This window comes from Melozone crissalis, unplaced genomic scaffold (genome assembly GCF_028551555.1).
Source record: "Melozone crissalis strain CALT ecotype California unplaced genomic scaffold, PUWL_Pcris_2 ptg000032l_1, whole genome shotgun sequence".
Lineage (NCBI taxonomy): Eukaryota > Metazoa > Chordata > Aves > Passeriformes > Passerellidae > Melozone > Melozone crissalis.
Genome location: NW_026535810.1, coordinates 1,372,290 through 1,395,349, shown reverse-complemented (window position 1 = coordinate 1,395,349; position 23,060 = coordinate 1,372,290). Strand labels below are relative to the sequence as shown.

The 23,060-nt window shown below is 59.9% G+C and overlaps 2 protein-coding genes across 3 annotated transcripts; both read right to left on the bottom strand.

The window, feature by feature from the left end:
• Positions 1-136: 136 nt before the first annotated feature.
• Positions 137-9,266, bottom strand: WIPF2 (WAS/WASL interacting protein family member 2). Of its 2 annotated transcripts, XM_054281670.1 has the most exons (9): positions 8,974-9,266; positions 5,523-5,591; positions 4,775-4,886; positions 4,509-4,641; positions 4,251-4,370; positions 3,205-3,855; positions 2,033-2,242; positions 1,818-1,919; positions 137-992 (listed from the first exon to the last, which is right to left on the bottom strand). In XM_054281670.1, the coding sequence occupies exons 3-9, from the start codon at positions 4,835-4,837 to the stop codon at positions 952-954; spliced, it is 1,320 nt and encodes a 439-aa protein (XP_054137645.1). In that variant the 5' UTR covers positions 4,838-4,886; positions 5,523-5,591; positions 8,974-9,266; the 3' UTR covers positions 137-951. The 2 variants fall into 2 exon arrangements, with proteins under 2 accessions (XP_054137645.1, XP_054137644.1); XM_054281669.1 differs by lacking the exon at positions 8,974-9,266 and having other exon boundaries at positions 5,523-8,804.
• A 2,271-nt stretch (positions 9,267-11,537) lies between these two features.
• RAPGEFL1 (Rap guanine nucleotide exchange factor like 1) lies at positions 11,538-22,496 on the bottom strand. Its single transcript, XM_054281661.1, has 15 exons — positions 22,037-22,496; positions 20,242-20,320; positions 19,687-19,837; positions 19,516-19,613; positions 18,976-19,088; positions 18,637-18,804; positions 18,459-18,556; positions 18,252-18,374; positions 16,723-16,901; positions 15,085-15,175; positions 13,954-14,004; positions 13,635-13,722; positions 13,467-13,531; positions 13,140-13,194; positions 11,538-11,851 (listed from the first exon to the last, which is right to left on the bottom strand). The coding sequence occupies exons 1-15, from the start codon at positions 22,464-22,466 to the stop codon at positions 11,727-11,729; spliced, it is 1,914 nt and encodes a 637-aa protein (XP_054137636.1). The 5' UTR covers positions 22,467-22,496; the 3' UTR covers positions 11,538-11,726.
• Positions 22,497-23,060: the final 564 nt, after the last annotated feature.

The window sequence follows — 23,060 nt, the reverse complement described above, 5'->3', positions numbered from 1 at the left end:
TTCACCAGAGAAACCCCCCACTCACCCCTCACCCACCTCGCTCCAGCCTCAACAGGGGAAGGTCCATCATCATAGAAAAAAAAAAATAAAAATCCCCTGGATGAGCCCAAACCCGCCTGCAGGGGTGGCCCCCCCTGCACCCCATGCCCTTCCTGCTATGGTACAAAGAGATCAGTAACTACGTTAGTGTGACCCCCCCGTGGGACAGGGAGTGTAAGGCAAAACATCCCCGGCCCCCAGGGCCCCCCCACGTGCCCCCTGGTGTGCCAGACCCAGCACCGACGGCCCCCTCCCCATGTAATTAGTGTTTCCTCGTTAAAATGCTCAAGTTTGGGGGGAGTCAGCAGTGAGAGCCAGGGGAGCAGTGGTTTTGAGGGGGGCACATGGGGGTGTGCCCCCCTGTGGGGTCAGAGAAAGGGGGTCCCCACCAGCTCTTGGGGTGTCCCTGCATGGTCCCACTCATGTTCCCCCCTGCCTCCACTGGCTCCTGTGCAAAAAAGCAATGGGCTGTGCCGGGATAACAAGGTTCCACACCAGGATCACGAGGCTCTGCCGGCCTGTCCTGCTCCCCCTCACTCTGGGGGGTGTCACAGCGTGTCCATCCCCTGCCTGACCCCAGCCACCCCTCCATGACCCCCCTGGTCCCAACAGCCAGCACACAGCTCGGCCTCAAGTCCTGTGCCCGGCTCCCAGGCAGATCCATGAGGAGCAATGAGGGATGGCCCCATCCAGGCTTGCCACAAGGTCGCCGGCTCCTGGGGGGTGCATAGATGAGGTGAGGCTGGCGGAGCACGCTGCGCTGGGGGCATCTGGTGTCCTGGGAGAACCAGAGAGGCTGGGAGTGTGTCATGCAGGATCCGGGGCGCTGGGAGAGCTGGGGGGGGGCCGGCTGAGGAAGGGGAAGGAGCTCCACGTCTCTGCTCTGGAACAATCCACCCGCACAGCCCGCTTTCACCTGGGGATGGGGGGCAGAGGGGGAGCCCCACGAGTGGCTGCAAGACAAGGAAGCCTGTTGGAGCTGTGCAGAGCCGCTCTTCCTCCCTCCCTCCTCCTCCTCCTCCACACCCCCGCGCCAGCTGCCGGCCCCCCCCCCCCCGACCTCCCCGCGGAGATCTGGAGCCTGGGATTTGCGCCTGGCAGCAGCCGCTGCAGCCGCACCGAGCTCGGGGCTTTTCAAACCCGCATTAAACATTCATAGCTCTAAAAATAAACGAGCATCCCATTCTCCCCGGAGTCTCCGCCGGGATCCGCAGCGCTGACGTGCAGCACCAAGGGCACTTTGAGCTCTGCTGGGTCCGAGTGCCAGTGCTTGGGGTTTATCCTGAGGGTCTGCATCCTGCCCAGCCCCTGCCCAGCCCTGCCCTGGCTGTGGGGTCCTTTGAGATCTCCTCTGGTGCCAAAGGTGCTCAGTAAAGGCAGGAATGAGCTCTGCAGGCAGCCCAGGAGAGGTAGGATAGGGCATCCTCACAGCCCAAATTTCTGCCCTGCCCCACAGCACAGAGAGCTGCCTTTAAGGACCCCTACGAATGAGGCTCAGGACCCCTGGGAATGGGGATCAGGACCCCCAGAACCCCAGCAGGGTCCAGGGCATGGCCACTGCACCACCCACCACCCACTTGCACAGCTTGGGACCCCTGGGAATGGTGATCAGGACCCCTGGGAATGGGGCTCAGGACCCCTGGGAATGGGGATCAGCACCCCCAGAACCCCAGCAGGGCCCAGGGCATGGTCACTGCATCACCCACCCCGTGCAGGGACGAACAGGACAGTGCCAGCCATGAGGGCACAAGAGGGAATTTGGCACACCTCCTCCTCACCTCTGTTTGTTTTGCTGGGGTAGATTCTCTGGAAGTATTTATATTCCTCTGGGGCTGGGAAGTCTTCAACGGGATGAAAGGAGTATTTGGATTCAAAGTCATCTGTGAAGAAACGGCAAAAAGGGGCAGGTGAGGGAGGGGGGCTCTGGGGGAGCCTGGCCAAAGCCACCGGGCTCGGCCCTGAGGGGGATCCGTGCGGGGCGCCACTCACTCACCCAGGAACGCTCTGACGGTGGAGATGGAGTCGCGGTGCCCGTTGCGCACGGGCGGCGGCGGCGGCGGGGGCCCGGCCGGGGTGCGGGTGGGTGGCGGCGGGGGCTTCCCCCGGCTGGGGGGCTCGGCGGGGCCGTGCAGTCTGTAGGGGGGTGGGGGCGGGGGGGCGTCGCGCCCCCCGTTCCGCAGCATCGGCAGCGGGGGCGGCGGAGCTGCGGGGACAGCGGGGTCAGCGCCGAGCGCGGCATTCCCGGGGCAAAGCCAGGGACATCCCCCGGAGCGTTCCAGGCCAGCTGCCGCGCCAGACCGCGGCCCGGGGATGCTCCTACGCGTGCCCGGAGATTTCCTGCTCGCTCCTGACATCTGCATTCCTCATCCCTCCACCAGCTGCGGTGCAGGGACCAGCCAGCCCTGCTGCCCCACGGCTCACCGTCCAGCCCCACAGTGAGCACAGGTCCCTCTGCACCAGAGGAGCAGCTACAATCCAGAGAGTCCAAGGGCAGCAGCTCCACATGGAGCCAAGATGCTGCCTGCCAGCACTGGAAGCCACATCTGCAGTGTCACCGAGGCAGTGACAGGACCCACAGCCCCTCTGACCCACCTCTCACTCCTGCCCAGCCTCCCGAAGAGGCTCCGTGGCAGTTCGTGCTCCTCATTAGCCTAATTACACTCGGGCTGACAGCGCAGATCCCCAGCTGTAGCTCTGAGGAGGGATTCTGGCAGGGCCAGAAGGACGGAGTGGCTTGGCAGGGGCCCAGGCAGGAGCTGCGGTCTGGACAGGGAGCCCAGGAGTGCACGGGGGGGCACCGGGGCACGGCCAACAGCAGTCCCAGCCACGGGGACACACTCCCAAGGGCTTCTCCCTGCTCTGCTCTGTGCACCCTCCCAGCGACATTTAGGAAGCTCAGGGGAGCTATGCTCTCCCGCATTCTCATCTCCCACCCCAGCAGAGTATGGGCAGGAGTTGCCCAGCCACAACCCACCGCCAGCACCAGGCTTGGAAGGAGCTGGATGGTCACGGGACATGAGCAAGGACATGTGTTAAACATGGCACTGCTCAGTGCCCCAGCTCAGCCCATCACCACATGCAGAACACTCCCTGTGCCCAGAAGCCAACTCTTGCCACCCTGATCACCCCAGCTGCCCCAGGCACCGTGGGGTGAGTGGCCCTTACCTGCTCCACGGCTCGGGGGGTCCCTGGCCGGCGGCGGGGGGCGGCTGCTCTGCAGGTTCGGGGAGGCAGCAGCGGGCGGCGGCGGCGCCAGACCCCGCAAGGGGCCCGGTGCCTTCCTGTGCAAGGAGTTGTGTCTCTGCGGCAGCTCCGGGGCCGACTCGCTGCTGGGGCTGGAGGGGCCGTTGGGGACACCGGGGGGCTGCCGGTATGGGGGCGGCGGGGGGGCGAGGGACTGGCCCTGAGCGCCCGAGCGGAGGCTGACGGGGGAAGGGGGGGGTTTGATGGGCGGCGGGGCGGGGGGCCCGTCCCGGCTGCCGGGCGGGCGCTGTCCCGGGGTGGGCGGCAGCGGCTTCTCCCGGTTGTAGGGCGAGGCCTTGGCGTGCGCCGCAGGGGGGGCCGGGGGGGCGGCGGCGCGGCGTCCCGGCGGCGGGGGCGGCGGGGCCGAGGAGCTGTGCTTCATGCCGGTGCCACCGGCGGCGCCGGGCCGCGACAGGTCAGGCAGGGAGGGTCTCTGCGTGCGCGGCAGTTCCGGCGGGGAGCCCCGGCTGCTGTCGGCATCGTCCTGAGGGCGGCTGTTGTTGGCCGGCACGGGGGGCCTGGGAGCGGCTGCTCGGGAGCCAGGGACTTGTAGTGTTTGTTTAGTGGAGCTGTCTGCGGGGAAGGAGAGCACGGTGAGGGGTTGGGGATGGCACGGGAGCAGTGCCCTGTCCCTGCACAGAGCCACGGCCAAGGAGGGCAAGGAACGGTTTTTTGGCACACACAAGGAGCTGGCACCGAGCACAGCCACACACGGCTCCTCTCTCACCACTCTGCTCTGTGGCCACCACAGAGAACACACAGAGTTCAGCAATACACGAAACTCCTGCACCCTCCAAGAAGTCTGTGTGTGGGGCTGAGGCTCAGGGAGGGCATAGCTGGGATGTGATTTGGGGTCCTGCCTCTTAACCGCTAAAATCCCCAGGGATACACAGTAAGATCCTCAACCCCTTCCTGCTCAGGGCCCTCCCCAGGGACCCCCACGCAGACCACGGGCCGGTGGCCATTACCTGAGCTGTCCTTGGCTCCCACAGGTCTGAGCTTGGGGACGCCGCCTTGGAAGAGGCCGCCCTTGGGCTGGATGGCAGCTGAGCCGGAGCCGTAGCTGCCGCCGCCGCTGCCCTTGGGCTCTGAAAGGAGGGAGGCAAAGAGGTTAAGCCTGGAATTATCCGCTCCTCCAATGAGGAGCTGCTGGGAACCAGATGGGCAAGCGCCCTGCAGGGTATGGCAGCACCCAGCGTGGGGCCGGGAGCCTCCTGGGGACTCACTTTCCAAGATGGGCGCGCTCCTGTCATTGATTTGGGTCACTTTCCTGAGCTTGGTCCCTTTACAGATGTCCTGCAGGAGGGCCCCGCGGCCCCGCTGCTCCTCTCGGCTCAGCTTCGGCGGCTCCGTGTTCGCCTGGGGAGGAGCAGCGGCTCAGCACCTCCCCAGGATTCCCCCCCAGCATCCCCACCTCCCAGAGCACCCCAGCTCTGCCACAGTCAGCCCTCTCCAGAGGGAAGTGGCCTCTATGGGGACAGGTGACCCCTACCTGGCTGAGGGTGGGGGGCGGCGGGGGGCCGGGGGGCGGCGGCGGGGGAGGAGGGATCGGCATCCTGGCGGCTCCGGGTCTCAGTGCTGGGGGCAGGCCTGGGCACTCATGCCTGCAGGAAGGGAGGAAACAATCAGGGAAAGCTGGAGGTGAAGCACAGCCCCGGGGAACTGTGCAGAGCAGCAGATGGAGCTGCCCTCCCAGGCTGTCCCAACACCTTGGAGCAGCAGGTGCCAGAGGTGGGAGCCAGCACATCCCCACCCCAAATCCCCAGCACATCCCCACCCCAAATCCCCAGGGCTCCCTGCAGTCAGAACCCAGGACGTGTCTCACACAACCACCTCCCCTGGCAGATAAAACCTGGCCAAGCGGATCCTGCACCATCCATCAGCTCCTCCAGCTGCAGCCAGGGGCTCTGCTCACCTGGGAGGGTGACAGCAGCCCCCCAGCACTGGCACGTGGCCCCATGGCCTCTCCAGCCATGGCCAGGGCAAATCTGCCAGATGGCTCCAGCTCCAGAGCAGCAGGAAGCAGCACAGGGCTGTCCTGTGGCTCCCTCCCATCCCTGTATTTCCCGACCTCTTGTCTCCTATATCAATGACCCCCCCAGCACTGAAGGCTCTCTGCACGCCACAACTCCAAACCCCCTCAAAGCTGTCCAAGCAGAAACCAGCTTTCCCAGCACAGATCTGGCAATGCCCCGGCTCCTCAGAAGGCCAGAACAAACCTGTCTGGCACCACGGCTCACCTGGAACAGCTCGCGGGGCTCCGCGGGCCCGGCAGCTCCGGTCGGCACTGCAGACAGAACACAGAGGGACTGGGGACAGGAAGGGGAGCCTGAATCACTGGGAAGTCACAGGCCCTCGTGCCACTGACAGCAGTGCTCAGGTAGGGCCTCCCATAGCACCGGCTCAGGGAATAGGAATGTGGTGACTGCAGGCCTTGCTCACCACATGGAGAGTCCCAGCAGCTCAGGGCAGACCCTGAGGCAGGGGACAAATGTCCCTCTCTGGGCCACAGATGTCCTTCCCACAGGAAAACCAATTCCACAGCCACTAACGGGAAGCACACCACCAACAGGAGGAATGGACAGGGCAGATTCACACCTGAAACTTCCCATTTCTGAGCCCTGACCTCCAGGGCAGGTGACAGAGGGCACAGTGGGAACAGCCCCCACCGCAGGGAAAGTTCCTTTATGACTCAGGTTTGCACCAGGTATTAACAACCAGATCCCTTCTCCCACTCATCTCCTGCTAGATAAACTACAACTTCCTAATCCCACAGGACACAGGTCCATCCTCTGGCAGACATTTCCAGGGTGTGAGAACTGGGAAGCAGGGAGCAACAGCAGCAGCTCCCCTGCCCTCGGGCAAACCACTGCCTCTGGGGTTCAGGGAAATAAATAAATACCCAAACTGCTTTTTAATCAAAATCAGCTCTTCTGCCCTGTGAGAAGTCCTCAGCTACAGCTTCATCAGGAAGACATTCTTCCCTCTATCTTATGGCATTTTCCAAGTCCCTGAGCATCCAGCTCCTCACAACGTGCTGCTCCTTCTCCCCAGCCCGAGTTCGAGGCCTCCCACCCAAGATCCAACATCCATCAACCCCTCTGGACACTCCAGTCAGGAACAACACCCAGCAAACCCATCCAGCCTCAGCCTTTCCCACTGGAGCAGGATCACAGACGGCTCTGAACGTGCTCGTCTGGGACGTGTTGGAACAGGAGCATTTTCCCTGTGCTCCTTCCCACCCGCGGTGGGATCACAGGGCCAGGGTGGCACGAGTGGCTCCGGGCAGAGCCCTGCCGTGCTGGATCAGCTGCTGGAGGGAATTAGCAGGGATCCAGCTGAGGAACACGCCAGGTAAGGAGACTCCTGACTGGGGCTCGTGTGTCACAGCCCTGAGCCAGCACAGGAGCGATGCCAGGGCCAGCGCCTTCCGACCCACGGGAACGTCACGCGTTGTGTCCCAGCTCTGCTGCTGTGCCAGCAGGGTGACACTTCCCTCGGTGGCCCCTGTGACAGCAACTCATCTCACAGACAGACAAACAGGGATTTGTCAGCTGGCACAAACCAGCCAGTGCCACCCGTGCCAGGCCAGCACTGCTGGGGTCTCTCAGTGTGACCTGCTGACAGCCTGTGACAGGCTCCAGACAGCCCACAGGGACAATCCACAGGGACAATCCACAGGGACAACCCACAGGGACCTGCAGGACAAGGGGGATATTTCTACAAACACATCACGAGTCACTATCTCCCCTCTAAGGTGCCCTTAAAGCAAAACCTGCACTCGGATCCAGGCTCTGACCTAGAAGAGCGAGAGGAAAGGAGAGAAGAGTTTAAGCTAAAGCAGCTTGAGGATAAACTAGAGCTGAATTCCCAAGAAACAGGTCATTCCATTTCGGTGCACGGCCCCGTTCGGGCTGGGGATTAACAGCAAAGGTCACATTGAAAAACCAAAACCGAGAGGCCCCGAACTCAGCACACACGGCTGGGAAAAGCTGAGAGCTCCGGCTGGGAACGGTGCCTTTGAAATACAGCCTGGATCTTTCATGTGCAAGAAGACAGACCCAGCTGATACAGATTAGGGAGACAGCAGCTAAATCCTCCAGGAAAGGAAAAAAGGGGGGAGTTTTCCTCCCAGCACCCCTTCATGCCTGGTAGAAGTTATCCCTGTGAACAACGCTCTGACTTCTCTGCACTCTTTCTTTGTTCTTCCCTATCAGGACTCTTCCACCAAGACACATCAGAGCCTCTGAGGGCTCCATAAACTGTGTGGCAGCTCCCTGTGCTTGCAGGGAAAGTGGCTGGGAAGAGCAGAATCCAGAGACATCAGTGGATAAAAGCTGGGCAGAGGCAGGAGGGGCAGGTTTACACAGTGCCTTTGCTTTTCCAATCCAAACGAAACCTCAGGAAAGCTCTGACCAAAGCAGGAGGAAAACAAGGTGTGAAAAGCTGTCCCTTGGGAGGAGGGAGACATCAGCAGATCGAGGTCCCCCTGTGGAAAGCTGCTGTTCCACACGCTGGAGCCCACCGTGGCCACAGACGCCTCGGCAGTGATTTGGATCAGCACTTCCCTGCCAACCCTGCGATCAAAACATTCCTAAACCCCAAGAACTTGACATTCAGCTGCCCCTTGTCCCCTAAAAGCAGCAGGATTGGGCAGATTTGGCCCAGCCTGGGAGACGTGCCACGTTTTCCAGGCATTTTTCAAGTCCCTGTTTGCTGTGGAGGGAGCTGAAAGGCCCCATCCCGCTCATCCCGGGGGGATTGCTGCTGGAGCAGGACAGGCAGCAGCAGTGACCTTCAGCCGCCTATTTCCTCGCTTTTCAGGGGGATTTGGGCTCCGGGCGGATTTGTCTTTCACATTTGCAAGCCCGAGCTGCAGCGCCTCATCCTCAGGGAGGCTTTGAACTGCAGATCAAGAGGAATTTCCACCCTCTGATGTCGGTGCAGAAATGCGGCCGCACCGGTTTGGGAACGACTTCCAAGGCTGGACCTCTCCAGCACCCGCCCCCGCGCCTTTATCTTCCCTCTCTTCCCATCCAAACCCGCAGTTCCTCGTTACCCCCTCCCAAATTCCAACCCTGGCCGTCCTCCCTCCGCAGCCTGACATTCCTGCCCGCTCCCGAGGAGCTGAGGATGCTCCATAAATAATTTATCCTGAGCGACAGCCATCGCAGGATTTAAGGTCATTCAAGCTTTTAAAATCCTATCAGCATGCTTCCCGAGCCGAGCTGCCAGCTCCATTTGGAGCATCCCGCGGAGCCGGCGCATCCCTGCGTGCAGACAGACAGACACGCTCCGGCCCCGCGGGATCCAGACGCTCCCCGTGAATTATTAACGACCCGCGGGCTCTGACGAGGCGTTTTTAACAAAAAAACCTCGATCTGCGGAGTTTCTAATTCCTCAGGGATGAGCTCCACAGCCTCAGTTTCCCTATCCATCCACAGCTTCCACAACTTCAGTTTCCCTATCCATCCACAGCTTCCACATCCTCCGTTTTCCTCTCCACAGTCCCCTTGGCCTCAGTTTCCTCCATTCCCACTTCCCACAGCCTCAGTTTCCCCATTCCCACTTCCTACAGCCTCAGTTTCCCCCATTCCCACCTCCCACAGCCTCAGTTTCCCATCCCTGACCACAGAACCCCCGGCTCAGTCTGTGCCTTGCCCCCATCTCAGGTCACTCAGCAGAGGAAACCTTTAATCAGGAGCAAGGCACCCCGTCCCGAAATTCCGCTGCAGCAAAAAGGAAAAGCAGGAAAAGCCCGTCCTGCCAGCCTTCCCCTGCCGCTCCTCCTTGGCCCAAGAGGCCAAAGGAAGCCGGGAAAGGAGGGAGAGGTGGCACACGAGGGGCTGGGCAGGAACCGAGGGGCTGGGCAGGAAGCGCTCAATGATTCCAGCGGGAGGAAGCGGCAGGAGACGCGGGGACTTCCCGGTTCCTTCGAGCCGGAGCTGGGAATTCCGGGTGATCCCGACACAGTGCGATCCCTCCCGGTGCACCCGGACCCTCCCTCCCATCCGTTGCACCGGGAGCAGGGAGCCCTGGATGTTTCTTGGAACATCCCAGCTTGGATGGGGCTTGCAACAGCCCCTTCCAGTGGAAAATGGGATTCAAGGTCATTTCCAACTCGAGTCATCCCAGGATTCCATGGAACTCTAGGTCCATGGTCATCCCTAAGTTACCACAGGCTCCAAAGGGTCCGTCTGTCCTTCTGTAGCCCAAATAGGGTCCTCTCTGTCAGGTCCCCCCTGTCACTGGGTGTCCCCCAGTGCACCCCCAGCCCTTTCTGGTTCTGGGCACCCACAGGGTGAGGGTCCAGGGGGGTCCCAGGGGTCATAGAGGGGGTCCAGGGGGGTCCTGGGAATCAGTGTGAGGGTCCCAGGGGTCGTGGAGGGGGTCCAGGGAAGGATAGAGGGGTCCGAAGGGTCATGGCAAGGGTCCCAGGTAGACACAGGGGTCACATTGGGAGTCCCTGGACCTTGGTCCTGTTCTGGACAGCTCCAAGGGGACCTTGGTCACCCTGAGGTGACCCAGGGGTCAATGGGGTCATGGTGGGGGTCTCAGAGGTCATGTCCCAGGGACACTCTGGGGTCAGAGTCTCCATGCTGGGGGTCCTGGGAGGGGTGGAAGGGTCCAGGGCACCAATATGGGGGTCTCAGAGGGTGTCAGTGGGGGTCCCAGGCTTCTGACAGCTCTGGAGAGCCTCAGGTTGGGGGTCCTGGGGAAAGGTCCCTTAAGTGACCCAGGGGTCAGGGTGAAAGGGTCCAGGGGTCAGTGCAGGGACCTCAGGGCAGTCCCAGAGGGGTCAGGGTGGAGGTCCCAGACCCCTGGCCCCGCTGGTTCCAGCCAACCCAAAGACAGGAGCCCAAGGAGGGGTAGAGAAGTCCAGGAGACCCAGGCACAACCAGGGTGGGGACACAAGGAGGGTCCTGGGGAGGGACCCCATACCTAAGTCAGGGGTCAGGGTGGAGGGGTCAAGGACAGCACGGGGGTCTCACTGGAGGCCCATGGGGGTCCTGGGGATGGCTCTCAGAGGAGACCTTGAGCTCAGAGCGGGGGTCCCCATGGTGGTGGGCTCACAAGCCCCCAGACCCGCAGGTTCTGGGCACACCCCAATCTGGGGGTCCAGGGCAGTTCTGGGGAAGGGTCCCTGACGTGACCCATGAGTCGGGGAGCTGGGAGAGCTCCCAGGGGGCAGGGTGGGAGGGTGCAGGGGGTCCATGTGAGAACTCCAGCCCCCCGGCTCCTGTCACTCCATAGCCGGCCCCGGGGAGCCCTCAGCCGGGCCCGGGCACCCCCCAGACCCGCGCAGGCCTCAGCGCGCCCCCAGCCCCGCCGGTCCCGGGCTCCGCACAGGCCCCACACGCCCACCCCCAGCCACCACAGCCCACACCGGCATCCCGCGGGCGCAGTCCCGGCCCCCCGAGCCCCGCGAGCCCCGGCCCGGACCCGCCGATCCCCCCCCGGCCCTCCCCCGCTCACCCGCGGCTCCTCCCGCCGCTCCCGGCCCCGGCCCCAGCCCCGCCGAACGAAATGGCGGTCTTGGCCCCTCTGCGCCTGCGCGCCACAACCGGATGTGGGCGGGGCACGGCGGGGCAGCGCCGCCATGATGAGGAGGTCGGGCGGCCATGAGGGAAGCGCCCTTCACCGCCGTATTAGGAAGGTCACGGCGGCTCCATGAGCAGCCAGCGCCGCCATGTCCCGGTGACCGAAGGCAGAGCGGCACCACCGGGAAGAAATTCCCCGCTCTGTGCCGAAACGCTGCTGAAGGCCGCGACAGAGCACGGCTATACTGCCCGTCCCTCCCCGCCCCTTCCGCCATATTGAGAAGGTCAGCTGACCCCGGCAGTCGCCATATTGGGAGGGCTGACGGAAACCTTTGTGACCGCCATGTTTGGAAGGTCAGAGATTGGCTCCGCTGTGCCGCCATCTTGGGAAGGTCGCTCCACCGAGACAGTACGTCATCGACATCGGGGCTGTGACGTCACTCCCACCATGACCTCATGACATCACAGACAAGTGCCGGGACAGACTTTTATTGGGGCTTCCCGCCCCACCCCCAGCTTGATTTCTTTTTTTTTTTTTTGCCTTTTTTTTCCTCCTTTTTCTTAAAAAATAAATGTACAATTCCGGACAGCGGCGGTACAAAATATACACGTCTGGGGGGAGGGGAGGGGGGGCAGGCCACACATACAAAAATAGAGGGGATGGGGGGGGGGGGGGGAGGAACATGACCCCTCCCCCCCCCCAGAGACCCCTGTGCCCCAGCCAGGGGAGGGGGCAGGGGGAGAGGGGGATGCGCCAAGGGGGTCCCCAAACCCACCCCCCCACCCCCCCCAAGGGTGGGGGCAGCACCCAAGGGCCGGGGCTGGGCAAAGTGCGTCAGTGCTGGGGGGCTCCGGGCCCCCCGGGGGGGTGCCGGGGTTTGGGGGTCCCGGGGGGGCCCCCCCTCACTGGCTGCCGGGCTCCAGCTTGTAGGAGAGCTCGAAGAGCAGGTTCTGGTTGTCGATGACGCGCAGCTGCCGCACGTAGGCCTTGGTCTGCAGCTGGGCCGGGGACGCCTCCAGCTCCAGGCCTGGGAACGGCCCCGGAGCCGGGAACGGGGATGGAGGGAACAGGGTGGGAGTGTGGGAATGGGATGGAGGGACGGGAGTGCGGGAATGGGATGGAGGGATGGGGTGGGAGTGTGGGAATGGGATTGAGGGATGGGGATGGGAAATGGCAGTGTGGGAATGGGATGGAGGGATGGGAGATGGAGGGATGGGAGATGGTAGAGTGGGAATGGTGATGGAGAGGATTAGGATGGAGGGATGGGGATGAGAGATGGCAGCGTGGGGATGGGGAGGATGGGGATGGAGGGATGGGGATGGGAGTGTGGGAATGGGATGGAGGGATGGGAGATGGGATGGGAGTGTGGTAATGTGGTGGAGGGATGGGGATGGAGGGATGGGATGGGAGTGTGGGAATGAGATAGAGGGATGGAGGGATGGGAGATGGGAGTGTGGGAATGGGGATGGAGGGATGGGATGGGAATGTGGGAATGGGGATGGAGGGATGGGATGAGAGTGTGGGAATGGGATGGAAAGATGGGAGATGGCGGTGTGGGAATGGTGGTGGAGGGATGGGAAATGGCAGTGTGGGAATGGAGAGGATGGGGATGGAGGGATGGGGATGGTTGTTTAGGAATGGGACGGTGGGATGGGAGATGGGAATGTGGGAATGGGGATGGAGGGATGGGGATGGGAAATGGCAGTGTGGAAATGGAGAAGATGGGGATGGAGGGGAGGCCGGGATGGAGGGATGGGGATGAGAGGTGGCAGTGTGGGAATGGGCGTGTGGTAATGGTGATAGAGGGATGTCAGTGTGGGAATGGTGATGGAGGGATGGAGGGATGGAGGGAGAAGGATAGAAGTGGTCAGGCATGGCAAGACAGTGGTGGGAATGTGGGTATGGAGGGGTTGGAGGGGGTGGAGAGGATGCAGGAAAGAAATGGGGATGCCAACGTGAAAGTGGGGATTGAAGGATGGAAAAGATGCAGGGGATGCAGGTGAAGGGATGGGGATGGAATGGCCACACAGGAATGGGGATGTGGGGACAAGGATGAAGGGATGGGGATTCAGGGATGCAGAGTGAAGGGATAAGGGGTGAGGATAAAGGAATTTAGGGATTTAGGGATGCAGAGACATGGACAAAGAGGTGTGAGGATGCTCTGGCCACATCCCAATCCCTCAGGGCCAGCACCACAGGCTCAGGGCCATGTGGGCATCCCCTGCAGTGCCCCCTCAACCCCAACAGTGCCCCCCCAGCCCCAGCAGGGCCCCCCCAGCCCCAGCAGGGCCCCCCCAGCCCCGTCCCCCACTCACAGAGGGGGCGGCTCCGGTACTTCCTCACGGTTCTCACTTTCTCAGCAATGCAGTGCTGGGACACAGAGAGAGCCCAGAGTCAGCCCCAGCCCCCCGAGACCCCAGCCCAGCCCCCCAGGCACCACTGACCCCTCTTGCACACCCCCCAACCCTGAGGGACCCCCCTGGATCCTGTTCTGCACCCAGGACACCCTGAATCCCCCCACCCTCCAGAGAGGGGAACCCCAAACCCTCGGGGAAGGGGGGTTCTCCAGCCCCTCAGGGGGGTCCTCCAGCCCCTGCCCTCATCCTGGGGGTTCCTGTGCCCCATTCCCCCCTGGAACCCACCAGTTTCTCCACATTGACCAGCCCGTCCAGGAGGGTTTTGCTGCCTTCATGCAGGAAGGTCAGATCTGGGGGAGAGAGGGGGTGATGGGGTGTGGGGGGGGGGGGGTCCCGTGGGGTGTCAGAGGGACCCCAACCCACCCAGGGGAAGCCCCTGAGACCCCTCCTCACCTTTGAGGATGAGAGGCAAGAAGGGGATGAGCGGGGGCTTCATCTTGGCCAGCACCTCCCGGTAGGTCTTGTGGTTCCTGCAGGGGTCCTGGGGGGAAATGGGGGGGTCAGGCTTTGGGGGGCTCCCCAGGAGTGCCCTGGATCCCCTTCCCCATGCTGGTGGCCATGGATAAGGGGTTGGTGAGGGAGGAGAGGGGCAAGGACACCCTGGGACACCTTGGGAATGTCCCCTGCTCAGCAGCACCCCAAAAACCCCCAGGAGAGGCCTGGGGATCCCCCCCCCCAAACACCCACAGCAGCCCCCACACCTCTCACCCACCGTCAGGTTCTCAAACTTCCGAAAGAGATTCTTGAATTTCCCTGGGAGCTTCTGGAAGACAAAAAAAAGGGGAGAGGGTGGGCAGCGTCCAGCAGGGCCAGGGAGCACCAAAGAGAGGGGCAGGAGCATCCAGGAGGTTCTGGGAGAGCCCAGGAAAGGGTCAGGGAGCATCTGAGGGGGCCCAGAAAGGTCTGGAAGCATCCAGAGGTGATCTGGGAGCACCCAGAGGAGTCCTGGCAGCACTGAGGTGAGGGTGAGAGGTCCTGGAGGGTTCCAAGAGCGCTCAAAGTGGGGTCTGGAAGAACCCAGGAGGGGTCTGGGAGCAGCCAGGGGTGGGCATGAGCATCCCAAGGGCCCTAGGAGCACCTGGGCAGTGTCAGGGAGCACCCAGAGGTGGTCTGGGAGCATCCAGAAAATCCTGGGAGCATTCAGAGACAGTTCAGGAGCACCCAGAGAAGTTCCAGGAGTACTGAGAGGAAAGGGAGCTCCTGGAGGGGTTCTGAGAACGCACAAGGAAGGACTGAAAGAATGCAGGAGGGGTCTGGGAGCAACCAGGTGTGGGCACGGGCACCCTGAGGGTCCTGGGAGCACCCGGGGATGGTCAGGGAGCACCCAGGGATGGTGAGGGGTCACCCAGGGATGGTCTGGGATCACCCAGGGATGGTCTGGGATCGCCCAGGGATGGTCTGGGATCACCAAGAGATGGTCTGGGAGCATCCAGGAGGTGTCAGGGAGCACCCAGGGATGGTCTGGGATCACCATGGGATGGTCTGGGAGCACCCAGGAAAGGGTCAGGGCATGAGGGGAGCACAAAGTTGAATGTGAAGCTGCAACCAAGAGGGCACCAGGGTGGGTGACCCCTCCAGCCCCTGGGCACCCCCCAAGGGCCACAACTCCTTGTCCTTCTTGGGAACTGACCCACAGCGACCCCCAGGACCCAGAGGGAACCTCAACACCAAGCAAACCTTGTCCCACAGAGACCCCAGACCCACAGGACTCCCTTCCCTCCCCAGCACCCCCTGGGTGGGTGGGTGACCCCCCCAGGGAAGGCTCAGGGAGCCCCTGGGGGTGCTCAGAGGGGCACAGGAGGATGTGGGAGCACGGTGGGATGGGGGGCACCCCATTGCTCACCTCCCAGGTGAGGCGCAGGCGGCTGATGGCGGCGTTGTTGAGGCCGATGACGATGGCGTAGAAGGAGAGCATGTCCTGGTTCTGCTTGCAGCTGGGGGGGGACAGCGTGAGGGACACCCCAGGGACCCCTGGCAGCCCCCCCTGAGCCCCTCCATCAGAACCCAGGACATTGCTCTGGCTGCCATGGATGGCGGGTGCCAAGAGACATTGGCACGGTCAAAGAAACCTTTTGTACTTTAAATTTCAATCCCTGGAAAAAACTTCCAGCTTTGTGTGAGGATTTACAAGCCACAAGAGTTTGAGTAGAGTGATAGTTAATTTGTCACGGGGTGAAAAAGTAGAATTTTGGGGTTTTTAGAATGGGGGTTCAAGAGGCAAGATGGAGGAATCTGGGCGTGTCCTGTCCTCCTTCTCCTTGTCCTCCATTTTCTGCTGTGATGGTGGCACTTTTGGATTGATTAAGAGTGGAGACAGACTGTCTAACATAGGTGATAGGTATCGGAAAATTATTGTAAATAAAGTACACGTAGTTCTTAGTACGCTAAAAAGTATGTATACTTTATTTTTTTTATTTTCTACTAATTTTTAATGCTAATTTTTATACTAGATTTTTACGCTGTTTTTACTATAAAAAATTAGTAAAAAAATTAATTTTGCTATAAAAATTTTTAATTTTTTAGTTCATAGTATACTAAGAACTACGTATACTTAATTTTTTTAATTTTATGCTAAATTTTTTATACTAGTTTTTAAACAAAAAATTTCAATTTTTAGTTCTTAGTATACTAAGAACTACGTATACTTTATTTTTTAAATTTTATACTAAATTTTTTAATACAAATTTTTATACTAAATTTTTATAGTAATTTTTAGTACAAAAATTAGTATAAAAATGTTTAATTTTTTAGTTCTTAATATACTAAGAACTACGGATACTTAGTGTTTTAATTTTATACTAAATTTTTTATACTAGTTTTTAAACAAAAAATTCCAATTTTTAGTTCTTAGTATACTAAGAACTAGGTATACTTTATTTTTTAAATTTTATACTAATTTTTTAATACTAATTTTTATACTAGATTTCTATACTGTTTTTACTATAAAAAATCAGTAAAAACAATTAATTTTGCTATAAAATTTTTTAATTTTTTAGTTCTTAGTATACTAAGAACTATGTATACTTTATTTTTTAAATTTTACACTAATTTTTAATACTAATTTTTATACTATATTTTTATGCTATTTTTACTATTAAAAATTAGTATAAAAATTTTAATTTTAGCATAATTTTTTTTTAATTTTTTAGTTCTTAGTATACCAAGAACTACGTATACTTTATTTTTTTTTTATTTTACACTAAATTTTATACTAATTTTTTATACTAAATTTTTTTATACTAATTTTTTTACTTTATACTTCTTATTTTATACTAAAAAACTAACACTGCCTCAAAGGTGGTGAGTGCGCCACGACAAACCTCAGCAGGTCAGAGAGAGAATGTATGAGATAAGAATAAATAAACAACCTTGAGAACCAGAACAGAAGAGTCTTGGCTTCTTCTTCTGTTGTGGGGCTGGGACAAAAGGACTTTAAAACACCTTGGGGCCTGCTCAGAGCCCCCGTGCCCCCCGGACTCACATGGCAGCGATCTTGATGAGCTTCTTGAGCAGGTGGGCGCGCTTGCCCAGCGCCTCGCAGAGCAGCAGCTCCGTGCCCACCCAGTGCTGCACCTCGCTGCAGCGCTGCAGCAGCAGCTCCAGGTTCGCCGTCTCGCGCCGGCCACGCTCCCCGTGGAACACGTAATCCACAAATTCCACCTGCCACGGACACATAGAGAGTAGCAAACGAATTATTTTAATTTTTAAAAATTTTTTTTTAATTATTTTTAATTTAAATTTTTATTTTTTAATCTAATTTTTAGAATCTAATCTCTTCTTTAATCGAAATTTTAGTTATTTCTAAAATGATTCTCTGATGGTGAAAAGTTCTGTGACTGCAGAAGGTTGCGCAAACGTTTTATTAAGCTATACTATACTACACTAATACTAATACTATTGCAAACTATACTAAAGAAAAAATATATAAAACTATATATAAATAAATATATATAACTATAATATATATAACTATACTAAAAATATAAAATTATAAAAAATAAATACTATATATAAAAATGTACTAAAGAAAAATATAAAACTATATATAAATATATATATAAATATGTAAATATATATAACTATAATATATATAACTATACTAAAAATATAAAATTATAAATAAATAAATAACTACTATATATATAAACATACTAAAGAAAAAATAAATGAATATATCTAGAACTATAATATATAAAAAACTATACAAAAGAAAAAATATATAACTATATATAAATAAATAATTGTATACACGACTATAATATATAAAAATATACAAAGAAAAAACACATATGTAAAACTACATATAAATAACTATAAAACTATAATATATATAAAACCATACTAAAGAAATAATATATATTATGATATATAATTAAATAAATATAAAACTATAATATATATATAAAACTACACTAAAGAAAAAAAATAAATGTATAAAACTATAACATATAAAAACTATACTGAAGAAAAATATATCAAACTATATAAAAATAAATAAATACAAAACTATTATATATATATGTGTGTGTATATATACATATACATGTGTGTATATATATGTATATATATGTATGTATATATATATGTATGTATATATATGTATGTATGTATATATATAAACATATATATATGTATATATATGTATGTATGTGTGTATATATATATATATTTAAAAAAAAAAAAATATATATATATAAATCTATACTAAGGAAAATCTAACATCTTTACCCAACACACACATGGCTCCAATTGGTCAAATGAAATAAAACCACCATCCCTAGAATCTAACCAACAAATCCCTTTTAGCAAACAATCTCCACAACACATTCCACACGTGCCAAACAACAAGTGCAGAAATGGAGATAAGAACTGTTTTTCTTCTTTCTGTGAGCTTTCTCACAGGAAACTCCTGGGAGGGAGACTTTATTATTATTATTATTTATTATTTTTATACTCTGTCTGTTCAGAGGCCGTGTGAATCCCACACACACACCCCCGTGGGCCCCGCACCTCGTGGATGCAGCGGAACAGCTCCCAGTGGAACGCTGTCAGGTGGTTGGCCACATCCTCGGGCTCCGCTCGGTGGATCTCGGTGTCCCCCGGCACCACCTGGATCTCCTCGGGCAGCGGCACCTGTGAGGCGACACTCAGGGCTGGGTCCCCCCGCTCTGCACAGGGGGTGATGGCAGTGCCAGCTGTTGGGGCGTCCCCACTCACCAGCGAGTCGAAAGTGTCCCTGGTGCAGGCGAAGAGGTGGCTGTTGATGCCCAGCGTGGTGAACACGCACTCCTCGCTGGGCTGCAGCACCGCTTTCTCTGCCGAGGGGCACAGAGAGGGGGTCAGCACCCCCTGGGACCCCCCAGCCCTTCCCCAGCCCCCCCAGCCCCACGGGCACCTCCGGACGAGGCCATGGTGACGAGGATGAGGGCGTCCCCACGGGCGCTCTGCTCCTCCGAGTACTGCAGCTTCTCGGTGACCGAGGCAAGGATGTCCTGCACCGAGGCCGAGAGGCGGCTGCGGATGGTGACGTACGAGTGGTCGGGCATGTACACACGGCAGAAAACTGGGGAGAGGGCGGGGGGTCAGCGCCGGGCACCCCCACAGCACCCCGGCACTGCCCGCCGGGGAAACTGAGGCAGGGAGCGGGCACAGAACAAACCCGGAGAGAACCTGACCCTGTCGTGGGTCACGGAGGGGATCCGGGTCCCCCTTGGGTCCCCCCAAAGTCACTCACTCTCGTCAGAACCCCGGAACGCCACCCGGGTCTGCAGGCAGGAGTCGATGCGGCGGAAATGCCGGAACAGCGGCTTCACCTGCTTGTTCGGGGTGGGGGTCTCGTCGGCCACCCTGGGGGGCACAGACAGGGCTCAGACAGGGCCCCCGACCCCGGGGCTGCACCCCGAGACCCCAGGGTGGGCACAGGAGGAGGGGTCCAAGGCTGTGCATGGTGAGGGCATGAGGGGGGCACAAAATTGGATATGAAGGTGCAACCAAGGGGGCACCAGGGTGGGTGACCCCTCCAGCCCCTGGGCACCCCCCAAGGGTCACAACTCCTTGTCCTTTTTGGGAACTGACCCACAGGGACCCCCAGGACCCTCTGCCCTCCCCAGGGACCTCCTGATCCAGAGGGAACCTCAGGACAGAGTGAACCTTGTCCCACAGAGACCCCAGACCCCATAGGAACCCCTGGGAACCCCTGACTGATGGTGATCCCTGGTCCCCCCATGGACCCCCGACCCCAGGCACCCTCAGGACCCCCTGACCCTCTTCTCACTTGAGCTCCACAGTCTCCACGAGCTGGTGCAGCTTGATGATCTCGTCCTCCAGCTCGCGGTACAGGGACGTGTCCTTCATGATGAGCAGGTAAAGCTCCTGTGGGGCGAGAGGGGTCAGGATTGGGACTCCTTACACTGAGGAGGGGGGGACACGGGGAGGGGACACCCACCTTGATGACCTTCCCGGCGCTCTCCTCCTCCTGCAGCAGCCCCTTGTAGGTGTCGAGGAAGTGCAGCAGCACGGCCAGCACCGCCCGCTTGCGCCGCAGCCCCGACCCTTCCTCCCAGCGCGCCGGGGGGCTGCCGGCCGCCAGCACGAAGGTGCCGCTGTCAAGGAGCTGCCACCACAAGGAGGGACCCCCGGCCACCCCCCAGCACCGGCTGCACACTGACGGTCGTTGTGTTCTCGCTGGTAGCACCACACTGCCCATCTCACCCTCAAACCCATACCCACCCTCGTGGCACTCCAGTGCCCTTCTTGCTGCTCCTGTGAGCCCCCCCGTGGCACCCCGCTGCCCTCCCCACATCCCCCTTCTCCCTGCAAGCCCTGTGCCCATCGTTTTGCCACCCTGGTGCCCATGCCGGTGCCCTGCTGGTTGCGCCTCGATGCCAACTCTTGTGCCACCACCGTGTCCCCTTCATGGCCCACCCTCGCTGCACCCCAATACCCTCCTGGTGCCCAGCCGCGGACCCCTCCTTACCCACCCCCGCGCCCCCCAGGATATTGCTGGTGCAGCTGCTGCAGGAAGCGCTCGGTGGGCAGGAACAGCGAGTGGGTGAGCACGATGTCATCCAGCAGCGACTCTGGGGGGACAGGGGGGACACACGTGGGCACACCCCCCTCCCAAAGATCCCCCCGACACCCCCCATGCCCGGATGGGTGAGGGGAGCCCTGGTAATTCGCGGGGTGACACCGGGAGAGGCCGAACCCCACGCGAACCCCCCCGCGCCGGCGCTGACTCAGGGCCCGCTCCCAGCCCCGGGGCAACCGGGCCCGGCCGAGCCGGTGTGGGGGCAGAGGCGCCGGCAGGGCGGCACCGGGGCCGCGACGCCCCGGCACACCCGGGAGAGAGCCCCGTGAGAGCCCGGCCGTGGGGCACGGCAGGACACGGCAAAGGGAAACTGAGGCACGCAGCTTGGGGACAGCGAGAGGGTGCCACAGCCGGGCTCTCTGGGCAGTGAGGGTGGCAGCGCCCTGGGAAGGTGTTTTGGGTGAGCCAAGGGCTCGGTATCGCCGTCAGAGCTGGCATCAGTCACCGCCACGATCTTTGGACGAGGCACCGCTCCCTCACTGGCACCAGCACAGCCCTGGTGCCCCGGGGGTCCTGTGGTGGGACCCCAGAGCCCTCCCAAGGGCTGACCCACCGAGGGGCCATGCAGAGCATCCACCCAGCCACTAACCCGGTCACGGAGCAGCGCCGAGCCAGGGCAGAGCATCCCCTGACGCTCCCGCGCCGGGCACAGCACCCAGGGGGCACCAGCTGCTGCCGCAAGCGGGACACGCAGTCGGGGGCACAGGGACAGCACGGGGCACTGCCAGCACGGGGGGCGCAGCTGCACGGCCCCCAGCTCCCCCAGCCCCCTCCCAGGTTCTGCCTGCGGGGCAGGAGCTGAACACACCCCCCAGCCCTGCCTCAGTTTCCCTCTGCAGCACTCACGCTGTACCCCACATTCACAGGGATGTTTTCCCCACGTCCGGACCCCCATGCTGGCTCCTGCCCCCCTGCTCCCTGCCAGCCCGGGCACCACCAGGCCTGGCAGCGTGCTTGTGCAGGCAGCACCTGGCGCTGCCAGTCCCGGCTCGCCCCTACCCGAGGGCTCCTCTTGGTGGTTGCACCCAATCCCGGCCCTGGCATGGCTGGAGCAGGGGTTGGCAGTGCCCTGGGGTCCCTGAGGGTCTCTGTTCCCGGCAGCCGAGCGGGATTGGCCGGGACAGGGATCCCCGCGGCGCGGGAAGGCTCCCACACCCACCTGCAGCCAGCCTGGCACCCGCCCAGCCCTGACACCGAAACCACCGCGACACCTGGGCACGGGCAGCCGAGGTGGGACAGCACGGGCAGGCCTGTGCCAGAGCAAAGGGGCATCCCACCGGCCCCCCCTCCACTGCAGCTCCCGTCGGGGCTAATTTTAGCACCAGGAGGATGTTAAGGAGCATACAAGCGGGAGGTGGATGCTGCAGTGACTGCTGGTGCCCGGCCACCCCCGGCACTGTCACATCCCCTTGCCAGCCCCTCTGCCGTGCTGTCTCGCCAACCCCACCGATTCCTGCCCACCCTTCTGCCCCGGCGGGGACCCAGCTTTGACCTTGTCACCCCCACCGGGCACCGCTGTGCCCTGCGGGGGCCGCCCGCCTCACCGGGCACGCGTGTCCCCGCACCCCCCGCGCTGTCCCCAGCCCGGCATCCACCGGCGCATCCCCCCCGCCGGCAGCGGCCGCTCCCGGGCTCTCCCCGCTCCGCCGCATCGCCCGCGCTCCCCGCGCTCCCCGCCGCCGGTGCCGGCGCTCCCGCAGACCCGTACCTGCCCCGCAGCCCCTCCCGTGCTCAGCCGCCGGCAGTCGGTCCAGGAGCGCGGCCAGGAGCCGCTCGGGGGGCGCGGGCGCGGCGGGGGCGCAGCCGCAGCCGCAGCAGCACCGGGCGGCGGGCGGCGGCTCCGGGCTCGGCGGCTCCCGCTCCCGGTCCCGGTCCCGCTCGCCGTCGCAGCCCGGTGACGGGTCCTCAGGGGAGCGGAGCGGAGCCTCGGGCGGCCGTAGCTCCAGCCAGCGGCCCTCGCCCCCCGGTACCGGCCCCGCGGGCCCCGCCGGCTCCTCAGGGGAGGCGGGCGGGCGCGACAGGCTCTGCCGCCGTGGCGCCGGCACCGAGCCCGGCCCCGGTACCTGCCCCGGCGGGGCGGCGGGGCGGACGGGCAGGTGCGAGCCCGGCTTCTTCAGCAACTTCTCCAGCGGCTTCATGGCCGCCCGGGCGCGGCGGCGGCGGCGGCTCAGGGGCCCATCGGCGGCGGCGGCGGCGGCGGCGGCGGCGGCGGCGGCTCCGTTCGGCTCCGCTCGGGCTCGGGCCGCGGCACCGCTCCCCGCCTGCCCCGCACCGGCTGCGCGCTGCGCCCGCCCCACACCGGCCCCGCCGCCAGCACCGCCCCGCCCCGTTACGGCCCCGCCACCACCGACCCCGGCACCTGCCCGCCCCTTTCCCCGCACCGCCACCGCCCCCGAGCCCGCCAACGGCACCTGCCCGCCCCCTCCCCTCCCCGCAGCACCGCGCTCGGTACCGAACCCGCCCCGGGGCTGCGGTGGCACCGGCTCGCAGCAGGACGCGGTGCCCCCCCCGCTTCCCCGCACAGGTGATGCATTCCGCACCCCCGCACCCATCTCCCCGCATTCCCCTGCCGCATCCCCGGCTACCACCACGCTCCCCCCGTACAGCCTGCGGGACACAGCCCTGAGCCTGTCACCCCTCACTGTCACACACCGCGACCGGGGGGCACAGCCCCACAGCCCCCCGCTGCCTCACACCCCCGTGTCCGGTTCCTCCATGCCAGCCCAGGGGCA

Bases quoted from the DNA above. Each gene is read 5' to 3' on its own strand.
- WIPF2 (XM_054281670.1), bottom strand. From the start codon at position 4,837: ATGCCGATCCCTCCTCCCCCGCCGCCGCCCCCCGGCCCCCCGCCGCCC. The intron at 4,642-4,774 runs GTAGGGGTCACC...GCTCCTCCCCAG, and splicing joins CGCCCCCCACCCTCAGCCAG to GCGAACACGGAGCCGCCGAA. The intron at 993-1,817 runs GTGAGGAGGAGG...CTTGTCTTGCAG, and splicing joins CCCCAGCAAAACAAACAGAG to CCACTCGTGGGGCTCCCCCT.
- RAPGEFL1 (XM_054281661.1), bottom strand. From the start codon at position 22,466: ATGAAGCCGCTGGAGAAGTTGCTGAAGAAGCCGGGCTCGCACCTGCCC. The intron at 18,557-18,636 runs GTGCCCGTGGGG...GCCCCTCGGCAG, and splicing joins CACCATGGCCTCGTCCGGAG to AGAAAGCGGTGCTGCAGCCC. The intron at 13,723-13,953 runs GTGGGTGAGAGG...ATTTCCCCCCAG, and splicing joins GGAAGTTTGAGAACCTGACG to GACCCCTGCAGGAACCACAA.